Source organism: Hordeum vulgare, chromosome 7H (genome assembly GCF_904849725.1).
Source record: "Hordeum vulgare subsp. vulgare chromosome 7H, MorexV3_pseudomolecules_assembly, whole genome shotgun sequence".
NCBI classification, from domain to species: domain Eukaryota; kingdom Viridiplantae; phylum Streptophyta; class Magnoliopsida; order Poales; family Poaceae; genus Hordeum; species Hordeum vulgare.
The window spans coordinates 146420253-146431352 of record NC_058524.1 but is presented as its reverse complement, the minus strand read 5'-3'; the positions used below and the strand labels follow the sequence as shown (position 1 = coordinate 146431352).

General features: G+C 40.8%; 1 protein-coding gene across 1 annotated transcript; it reads left to right on the top strand.

The window, feature by feature from the left end:
• The first annotated feature begins 8079 nt into the window (after positions 1-8079).
• Positions 8080-9885, top strand: LOC123411599 (LOB domain-containing protein 18-like). The gene is made up of 2 exons (XM_045104565.1): positions 8080-8548; positions 9255-9885. The coding sequence occupies exons 1-2, from the start codon at positions 8222-8224 to the stop codon at positions 9612-9614; spliced, it is 687 nt and encodes a 228-aa protein (XP_044960500.1). The 5' UTR covers positions 8080-8221; the 3' UTR covers positions 9615-9885.
• The last annotated feature ends 1215 nt before the right edge of the window (positions 9886-11100 follow it).

Below are 11100 nucleotides of genomic sequence, written 5' to 3'. Positions count from 1 at the left end.
CTCGAGATTCGAAGAGGCTAGAAAGAAAGGTTAGGGTTTGGGGGTCTTCTAACAATTCCAATCTCCGGCAAGGTGGGATGCTACCACACTTAAAATGAGAGGTACTGGTCCCTCAAAATGCTTTAACGATCCTCTGGGGTTTTGGCAACTGACATCGCACAGTCTTCATATTAAATCCTTTGGTGATGCTCTCCCGTTGATATAAGCTTCTTTCGTCACTGGGTCTTCTTAACTGACAGTCTTGTGGTCAATTCTAAATAACATATCGATGGTTCTCATGGTGGTCTACCATTTGTGGTTATCCTGCAGAGAGAGGGGTCTTGGTTTCATTCTCACCGTAAAATTTCCTACGCGTGACAACAGGTGCCATGTACATGGGGCGTTCATTATACCATTCTAAGGCTTAACCAAAAGCTTCAAAGAACATCGTCTCTCACTATGGGTAAGTCTCTCAGATTTACCATTCCGAATAGCAAGATAAATGATAAGAGTAAGACGTCATGGTGATCAATCCATTCCACACCCAAATCATTTCTCCGTATAAGGTTTAGCGAATCTTGCATTCTAACACTTGGGCATCCTCACAAGCGTTGCAGAATTTCTCTTGTCCACGAACGAAGTTTCGGATAATCCATTGGTTCTGCAAACTGAACGAAACATCTATCATATCTTCACAACTCTCAGGTTTTCGTATGCTCCTAAGAAAACGTTTGCTCATCCATCATAGCTTCTTCCATAAATCATATTCATTTCAGAATCAATCCTTTATTACATCCTTAAAAACTCCAATTCAACAGTACTCTATTACAAATGCTGCCATCCACATTGTTCGGTATGGTCGAGCATTTCTGCCAACTGTATTCATCTGCTCTCTTGGGATACTTTAGTTCCACTTGAACTTTCCAAGGTGCTCCTTGAAATCATCCATCTTTTTCTTCATCATGGTGGTCATGAGCTTCATCTCCATCAGCTCCGCACGTACCTCACTCAGGTATTCCTGGGTATGACGGAGTCTTGCTACAAGTATCTCTCCAATCTGACGTATGGCTTCCATGGCAGCTTCACGAACAGCATCAAAGAAGGTTGCTCGTGGTACACGTGAAATGAAAAAGTATTGCCCCATAGTCTTTGGACAAACTCCTTTCACATGGTGGAGGTGTACTCCCACGTACCAAAGTTCTACTCCACTTTCCATGAATGGGTAGCCTTTGTAGACTGCATCTCCTTCAAGACGAATGTGCTTCATCATGTCCATCAGGATTTTCGGGTAATCATGCTCACTGGTCAGGATCATGATCGTTTTCGGGGCCCTTGAGGAATGACTCGTAGAGAGTTGTCATCTGTAGGTGTCAGTAAATAGGTACTCAGAGGAATGTATGTGTCTCCTTGGTAATCATGGTACACTCCTACTCAATGGATCCTGTGGGTTTACCGCTTACTATCACACTTAAAATGAATTATACTCATGCCTGCATAGACCATATTTCCTCATATCCTCATAATTGTTCAGAGATCTTTGTTCGAAGAGAAACAACGCATACATATTCAACATAGGCAATCATGAGACAATAAATTCCATTAATTCACGATGTTATTACAATCTCAGGGACTTCTGTTACAAAAACTTGACTCCATGATCTCATGAAATACAAGAGTGCTTCAGATTACACTTATTGCCATGGTCAAAACTTAACTACTCCATTCTAGCTTTCTTCCTTTGTGGACAATCGCTGGCAAAATGTCCAGCTTCCTTGCAACAAAAACAAATGATTTCTGACAAGTCTCGAGGCTTCTTAGCTTCTGCTTTTGCTCCTTGGATTCCCGGCTTCCTTCCTGAGCACATGTATTTGTGGTGGCCAAATTTCATACACTTGTGACATCTGACATGACTCAGGTCTATGTCTGCACATATTTGGTTCTTCCGAGGGTACTTTTTCTTCTTTCCGGACTCCTTTATTTTGGCCACTTCTTCTATTTCAAGTGGATCAAACTCCACTTCTTCCGTCGGGAAGTTTCCCAGATACTCTTGGCTTCTCTTCGTGCAATCCTGTGGATAATGTCCTTCTTCTCCACATGAGTAGCATGCATTGGAGAAAAATCTGGTCACACCTTGTCCATCAGTTTCTTCAATATTTTCGTTCATCACAGGTTCTTCTAGAATCTTCTTCTTGAGGGTTTCCTTCACTGCATCTTTCTGCTGCTTGACAACTTGTTGCACCTTGGGGTAAATGTGACACTGAGCTGGGTAGTGGGTGGTTCCTTCACACAAGAAGCAAGTCACCTGACTACTTGGGCATTTCAAATTTCATACAAGTTTCAGTCACTCAACAAAGAAACAAACAATCAATCTAATAATTATACTAACATTCCAAAATTTATAATTTTGGGATGTTACAATTAGAAGTTGAGTTGTCAATTCAACCACACGTGAAAGATTTAGTGTCTGCAGCAAAGTATCAGTAGCAAGGTAGTGTGATAGCAGAAGTAGCAACAGTTTAACACCAGCAACAGTGACAGCAGTGACAGCAGTAGAGGCAAAGTAATGTAGCAAGGACCAGTAGGAAAAACTCGTAGGCATTCGATCGGTGATGGATGATTACGCCGGATGTGATTCATCATGTAACAGTTATAACACGGAGAGATATGTAACTAGCTCCCGTTCGTCAATCTAATGTAGGCATGTATTACGTATGTAATCATACGTGCTTAGGGAAAAGAACTTGCATGACATCTATTGTCCATCCCTCCCGTGGCAGCGGGGTCCTAATGGAAACTACGGGATATTAAGGTTCTCCTTTTAATAAAGAACCGGGCCAACACATTAACACTTGGTGAATACTTGAACTCCTCATACTATGGTCATCTCCGGGAGTGGTTCCGGCTATTGTCACTCCGGGGTTGCAAGATAGGATCTAAAACACACATATATTGGCGACAACATAATAGGTTCAGATCTGAAATCATGGCACTCGGGCCCTAGTGACAAGCATTAAGCATGGCAAAGTAGTAGCAACAGCAATCTCAGAACATAGTGGATAGTAGGGATCAATCCCCGTCAAAATTAACTCGATTACATGATAGATCTCATCCGACCCATCACCGTCCAGCAAGCCTACGATGAGATTACTCACGAACGATGAAGAGCATCATGGAATTGGCGATGAAGGAAGGTTGATGATGACGATGGCGATGATCTCCCCTCTCTGGAGCCCAGAACGGACTCCAGATCTGCCCTCCAGAGGAAGAACAGGAGGTGGCGGTGCCTCCGTATCGTATAACACGATGAACTCTTCTCCTTGATTTTTTTTTCGGATGAAAGAGGTTATATAGAGCTGGAATTGGGGCCGGCAGAGCCTCGAGAGGCTCACAAGCCTACCAGCCCCGGCCAGGGGGGGGCCTGGTGGGCTTGTGAGCTCCTGGCTCCGTCCCTCCACTTGATTCTTGCGCCAGTATTTTTTATATATTCCAGAAAAATTCCTCGTAGATTTCCTGGTCATTCCGAGAACTTTTATTTCTGCGCAAAAACAACACCATGGCAATTCTGCTAAAAACAGCATCAGTCCGGGTTAGTTCCATTCAAATCATGCAAATTATAGTCCAAAACAAGGGCAAAAGAGTTTGGAAAAGTAGATATGACGGAGACGTATCACTCCCCAACACTTCAACATTGGACCTCACGGCTTGTACTACTGGTGATTACCAAGTTAGGCCAAAATCCTAAGTTTGGGGGAGTGCGTATTCCCACCGACATTACATTCATGTTCACACATTTCATCCGATTTGTCGGTGTCCACACTTTGTATCACCCATGTTTAATTTATTTTCTCGCTTTATTCTTGTGTGCTTGAAAAACTTTGAGAAATCCAAAAATAAGTGTCTTGCTTCTTTTTGATTTTTTCTTCCTAGTTTAAATTGTTGTAGCACAAAAAAGAAAACCCAAAAATATTTCCTTGTTCTTCTTTTACTTGTTGGGAGCTTTCCCGTGTAAATAGTTTTCTCATTTTTCTTTTCTCTTTTCATTTGCTTGTTTGCGAAAAACTAAAAACACCAAAAATATTTGTGTGTTTCTCTGAGTTTCTTTCCTTTTTATTGAGTCATACCGAGGAGAAGACGACGATGAAAATATTGAGTGGCTCTCATTTTCATAATTATTGATCTGATAAAGATCCCATATAACCTTGTCTTTCCTCTTGAATAAAATGTTTGTAGATTCCATCTTAGTCCATGGCACTCTTGCACTATTATTATTTTCAAATTGTTCGGTCGTGCAAGTGAAAGGCAATAATGATGATATTAGTTGAACTGGCCGCGGCAGAGAGAAATATGTATGAACTCAACTTGTTCTGTTTTTTGTAAATATGTTTAACCTAGTATCCATGATTCCGCCTACTATGATCAAACATGTTTGCAATGACAAGTAGAGATTATAGTTCCTCATGCCATGCATAAGTAGCTAGGAGTGAATAATGACTTATCTTGGATATCAACAGTGCGTTAAAATGATTGTGATGTAGTACGATGATATGGTATCCTCCTCTGAATGTTCGAGTGGCTTTACTTGACACATGTTCATGCATGTCGTTGAATCAAAACCAACATAGCCTCTATGATATTTATGTTCATGGTGTTCATGTCCTACTCATGCTAGTATCCAATGTTACTTATGCATAATGCATGTTCATGACCGTTGTTGCTCTCTAGCTGGCCGCATCTCAACCTATTTGCTAGCCTTCGCCTGTACTAAGTGGGAACTCCGCTTGTACATCAAAAACCAGAAACACAATTTATTCTAGATGAGTCCACCATACCTACCTATATGCGGTATTACCCTGCCATCGTAAGTGAATTTGCATGTGACATCTCTAAAAACTTCAAATAAATATCCTTTTTGTGTGCTTGGATTGTTCATGGAATGACATGAGGTAGTTGGTATCTTCCGTGTTAAGCGGGTTATTCTCAGGTCGAGTGTTTATTCACTCGCCATCGCACGAGAAAAGGGCGGTAATAGGGATGCCCATTCCCGAACTATAAAAATAATTGATCTCTCAAATAATCAAACAAAAACTCCCAATGGAGTCATAACCTTTACCTTTCCGCTTGGGAACCGCCACTAGCGTGCTTAGCATGGGAGATATTGATAACTGATGGTCGTGAAGTAAATGAGAAGGGTGCATGTCTCAAAATTTCATTTACCTCTATTTTAAAAACTTGAGATCTGGCACCTCTACAAATCACTGCTTCCCTCTGCAAAGGGACTATCTATTTACTTTTATGTTGTATCATCACCTTCTAAAATAAGCGCCAGAACCTGAGAGCACTTCCGTCATGTTGATGCATTATGTGTAGCTAACGTTGGGTGCATCATGACTAGATATTTTCTACCATGAATTATAATGTTTAGTCGCTGCTTGAACTTTCGAGGTGCTCTGCATTTATGTTTTTCGGTCTCAGAAAGGGCTAGTGAGACACCACTATTGTCATACTGTATCATGGTTGTTTTGATAACGTGTTGATGTTTGAGTTATCTTGCTCTCTAGTTGATCATGTCATTGATATGAGTTAATATAATTTTTAAGAGTTATTGTAGACATGGTTAGTTGTAATCTGTGCTGAAAACATGGGTGTTGTTTAAGCTTATTTATGAAACAAGAGCAAAAGAGTTCGTAAAAGGTTTTTGTTTTTCACTTTCAGTTTATCAACTGAATTGCTTGAGGACAAGCAAAGGTTTAAGCTTGGGGGAGTTGATACGTCTCCAACGTATATACTTTTCCTAATGCTTTTCCTCTTGTTTTGGACTCTAATTTGCATGATTTGAATGAAACTAACCCCGGGCTGACACTTTTTTCAGTAGAACTACCATGGTGTTGTTTCTTTGTAGAAATAAAAGTTCTCGGAATGGAACGAAACTTTGCAAGGATTTTTTAATCAATAAAGAGAATTTCTGGAGCCAAGAGCCACCTGAGGGGGCACGTGGGTGGGCACAACTCACCAGGGCATGCCTGCCCCCCCAAGCACGCCCCGGTGGGTTGTCACCACCTCATGGCCCCTATTACCTTGAAACTGATGCTATAAAATCACATTATTTCAGAACAAATCAGGGAGAGAAAGAATTATCACATTTCACAAGACGGAGCCGCCACCGTCTCCGGTTCTTCATCGGGAGGCCAGATCTGGAGTCCCTTTGGGGCTCCGGAGAGGGGGATCTTCTATCTTCGTCATCACCAACACATCTCCATTGCCAATTCCGTGATGCAATCCACGGGAGTGAGTAATTCCTTCATAGGCTCGCTGGTCGGTGAGGAGTTGGATAAGATTCATCATGTAATCGTGTTAGTTTTGTTTGGGCCTGATCCCTAGTACCTACTATGTTCTGAGATTGATCTTTCTATGACTTTGCCATGCTCAATGCTTGTTACATTATGCCCGGGTGCCATGATTTCACATATGAACCATCTATGTTATCACCATTATATCCATGTTCTAGATCTGATCTTGCAAGTTATAATCACCTACTACATGTTATGATCCGACAACCCCGGAGAGACAATAGTCGGGACCACTCCCGGTGATGACCGTAGTTTGAGGTGTTCATGTATTCACCATGTGTTAATGCTTTGTTCCGGTTCTCTAATAAAAGGAGGCCTTAATATCCCTTAGTTTCCAATAGTACCCCGCTACCACGGGAGGGTAGGACAAAAGATGCCATGCAAATTCTTTCCATAAGCACGTATGACTATTTACGGAATACATGCCTACTTTATATTTATGAACTGGATCTAATGCTGTATTTCCCTAGGTTATAACTGTCTCATGATGAATATCATCCAATGAGTCACTGATCTAATGCCTACGAATTTACCTTATATCGTTCTTGCTCAATTACTATTGTTGCTACTGCTATCGTTACTGCTACAAAATCACTGCTATCACTGTTACCGTTATTATTGCTGCTGCTACTATCATCAAAACTATCATATTACTCTTCTACTAATCACTTTTCTGCAGATAATTAATCTCCAGGTGTGGTTGAATTGACAACTCAGCTACTAATACCTTTAGATATTCTTGGGCTCCCCTTGTGTCGAATCTATAAATTTGGGTTGAATACTCTACCCTCGAAAATTGCTGTGATCCTCTATACTTGTGGGTTATCAGAGATGTATCAACCACCGGGCCAGGGGTGGTTGCATGTGCCACATAGGGAGCACGTGGCCCCGTCTTCTAGCTCCTTCGATTTATTTTTTCTCCTAAAAGATTTTCTATAACTTTTGGCAATTTATTAAATCGGAAAACTCGTTTTCTTCATTTCCATTATATTTTGCATTTTCTATCTTTCGGTCATTACCCTCTCGGCGTAGTTCACGCCACTGAAGGGAAAAGAGTATTAGAATTGAGAAATAATTTAAAAATTATCAATAATGTAGAGGAAGTTATACTAAGAAATAGTGATGTAATATGGATGTATCACCATGCAACTTTCCAAACATTTCAGATCATTGGCGTTTAGAGCCTTTGGATGTTTGCTTTCATATATTTCGGACCATCCAATTTAGTCTCTATCCCATTGGATGCTTTGTGTCATGGGCTGCTGCTCCGATGAAAATCTTGGTACATTATCGGATGGACCACAAGCCTCAAGAACAACATACCTCGGGATGCTCAACTTGAACTTGCCCTTTTTATCATTGATGAGCATCTCCACTTGACGTCATCCTAGCACAATCTATTTTTAATCTTTACTGTCATGCAAGACCATGAATATCACCAACCATAAACATATAAAACACATAATATGTGTTAGTTCACAGAGCACATCCGATCTTTTTTGCGTGCTGTCAGTTAGCTTCACATACCTTCGAGAAGACAAGTGTACCAATACATAGATAATTTGGGTTATATTTATTGGTAATTACATCCTTGCCTTGGATCGTTATCCATACAGAAATCATAAGCAGATAGGCCTAAAGAATTTATGGAATAGCCAAAAAAGGGCAACTCAAAGTTGGAAACTATTAATGACTACTAGTATATATATACACACACCACCCTCCTACGATGGTATAAACTAGTTGCCCGCACAACCCTTGCTTGCGTGTGTACATACCATAAAAATGCCCACAAGTGCCCTCACCTCCCTCTTCTACAAATTTTAACCCCCTCCAAGTTCCATAAGCTAGGATAGTCTAGAAACCGAGAAGCTAGCTAGCCATTCCCTTGGAGAATGAGTGGCTCATCGACTAGTGTGGGCGTCGGTGTTGGCGCCATGCTAAGTGGTAGCAGTGGAGGTCCGTGTGGGGCATGCAAGTTTCTGCGACGCAAGTGCACGGATGATTGCATCTTCGCGCCTTATTTCGACTCAGATCAAGGGGTGGAGCACTTCACCGCGGTGCACAAGGTGTTTGGTGCGAGCAATGTTTCCAAGCTCCTTAATCAAACCCCTCCCCAAAAGCGCCTTGACGCCGCCATCACTATATGTTACGAGGCAAAGGCACGCCTCCGTGACCCTGCCTACGGCTGTGTCGCTGACATCTTCGCCCTCCAGCAACAGGTATGTGTTTGAACACACTAAATAATGTGTACTCTCTATCTCTCTCCATCTCATAATTGCAATATGATGATTGACAAATATTGAACTTGTTCTATGGAATGTGCACTTTGATATGATAACATTTTATGTTTTGGTTTTCGGAGTTGTCTGTGCCTTCTTTCAAGGAAGCGAATGGGCCTCCATTTGTAACGCGAAAAGCCAACAATTAAAGTAAACCTTTTCATGCGCATCCACATCCTACCACATTAATACTCTCATATACAATTATTTTCTTCATTTATTTTTCCTTCATGCATGGTATGCAGTAAAGGCATGTACATATTTTAGATCACTATACTTCTAGTTTTTATGTTCCTTTTTTGCAAACCAAACAGTGATATTCCTTAGTCATTTTTCATGGTTGAAATAAGTTTTGAATGGAAGCCCACACATAACACTAAATGGCATCCTAACATGTGTGAAAGACGTCGATACTAATTCAGTTCTAGAAGTGGTAGATAGATACTCGCCCATTAGACTCTTTTAGAAACATTAACTTTCTGCAAAACATTTTTGTGCATCCATTTAAATATTTGTTGCTTAATTTGATCATATTGTGTTGTTATGTAGGAAGATGTAATGTGAAGTTTGTATCCATTTCAATGATCTGATCATATTCCTCTTTCATGTTGTTCTCATGATCGATATATTGATCGATCTCCTCCAGGTAGAGAACCTCCAAGCAGAGGTTGGCTTCCTACATGCCCGCCTCAGGACACTTCAACAAACTTCACCGCCTCCTTTTCCGTCCCCGCCATACATGCCCATGACCACTGAGTTCTCCATTTCTGAAATGGCATCATTGTCAAATGTCCCAAACACCATCGACATATCCTCATTATTTGACCCGTCGATGCAGTGGGCCTTCCAACAGCAACAAGAACACCACCAACAGCGACACCAACAACCATGTGGGCAGACAGAGGAAGGCTCTGGCGGTATAGGAAACACCAACTCCAATAGCGGCGACTTGCAAGCTCTAGCCAGGGAGCTCTTGGACCGAAGGTCGACAAGATCGACGCCCTAGCAACCATCACACACACAATTTTCAGATTGTTTGCCTAGCTAGGTAAACTAAATTATCTAATATATGGAAGCATACATTCATTGTGTGAGAGGAGTACATTATTGGTTTTAATGTGAGAAAATTTCATTTGAATTTATGGACGTAAGGTGAGATGGTAGTTAACAGTTATTACCCGCTTTTCACTTATCTGTTTTAATCTTTACTAGGGTAGCAGGGTTGCCCAGTTACTACTTTTATGTAACGCTTCTGAGTTTGTTTTAGATGATGAATACCGGGGGAGAGTTTGTTATTCCAATTATATTGGAGATAAATTTTATTTCTTAAGATACTTACAAATTTTTTCCTTAAATATCGGTCTCGTCATGTATGACTTTCCTTTTGGCGAGTGTTATACTTTTTGTGTATGCGTTGGTGTTCAGTATGTGAATACATATTTTGCAGAGACAGAGTGTGTGGTCCCTATATTTATTTTATTGATGTCATTTGAGTCAATAAAAAATTCCCTTTATCAAAACATATGCGTCATCCATTTAAGATGATACAATACCTAAGATCCCTACCACTATAAAGTGATGGTTTCATCCTCTGATAGAAACCACTAGCGGGAAATACCCGGCAAAACTAGTGAGTAAGTCAGTGGAAATGGGTGTGTTCTTTGTTGATAGATTTGGGACCAACAAGGGATCATATCTTCCACGGTTTTATACGCAACACTCATCAGGACATGTCTTCCTAAGCACACAACCTCATAAGTAGGAGAAAAAACTACACTTTATGGGAGGCGCTCGTAAAAGGAGAAGCTTGGTCTCATGTTCCTCAATCTCTTCTTTGTATGAATGTTTGAAGGCCAGGAACACATGTTTTGTATGAAGACGCATCTAAAACAGGCTCCCCCATTCTTGTACCATCCCAATTTTCCTAATTGGGAATGTTTTACATTGTAGCTAAGCATCTATGCATATTGATTGAAATAAATTTAGCACTTGAATTCCTTCGTCTTTTTTATTTGCATTTCCATCTTTTTCCTCGCACGAAAAGCCCGGAGAAATACTCTCTTGCACGCAAGAGAGAGAGCGGAGGAAAATGACCCTCCAAAGTACAGGCAATTTCTGAAATATTTGAGCCAAGAAAATCCAAAGATTATTTGCAAAAAGAAAATAAAGCAAATTTGGGAATTTCTGAAAAAAAAACATTTTTTAAAACTTTTTATTTTTGCTTTGGAAAAATGTTATTCGGGTAGAGGATATTTTTCTGATTCTTTTGGTATATAATACCCTATATTAAATATTTTTATTTATTTCCTTTTATTCGCTTTTGTTTTCTATTTCGGAATAGATTTAAAAAATAGGAAAGTCTGTTTTTTTTAGGAGCCACCGCCCCGGGCGCAGTATAGCTGTGGGCCGCCACCCCCACAGCCGGGATCTGAATCCTCTAAGGATCGGTGGCCGATCTCCCCACTCCCCCGCCTCCACCCACTGCCGCTGGG

What these genes read in the sequence shown, in the direction of transcription:
- LOC123411599 (XM_045104565.1), top strand. Translation starts at nt 8,222, where the DNA reads ATGAGTGGCTCATCGACTAGTGTGGGCGTCGGTGTTGGCGCCATGCTA. An exon ending in TCTTCGCCCTCCAGCAACAG is followed by an intron (nt 8,549 to 9,254) that starts GTATGTGTTTGA and finishes GATCTCCTCCAG; the next exon opens with GTAGAGAACCTCCAAGCAGA.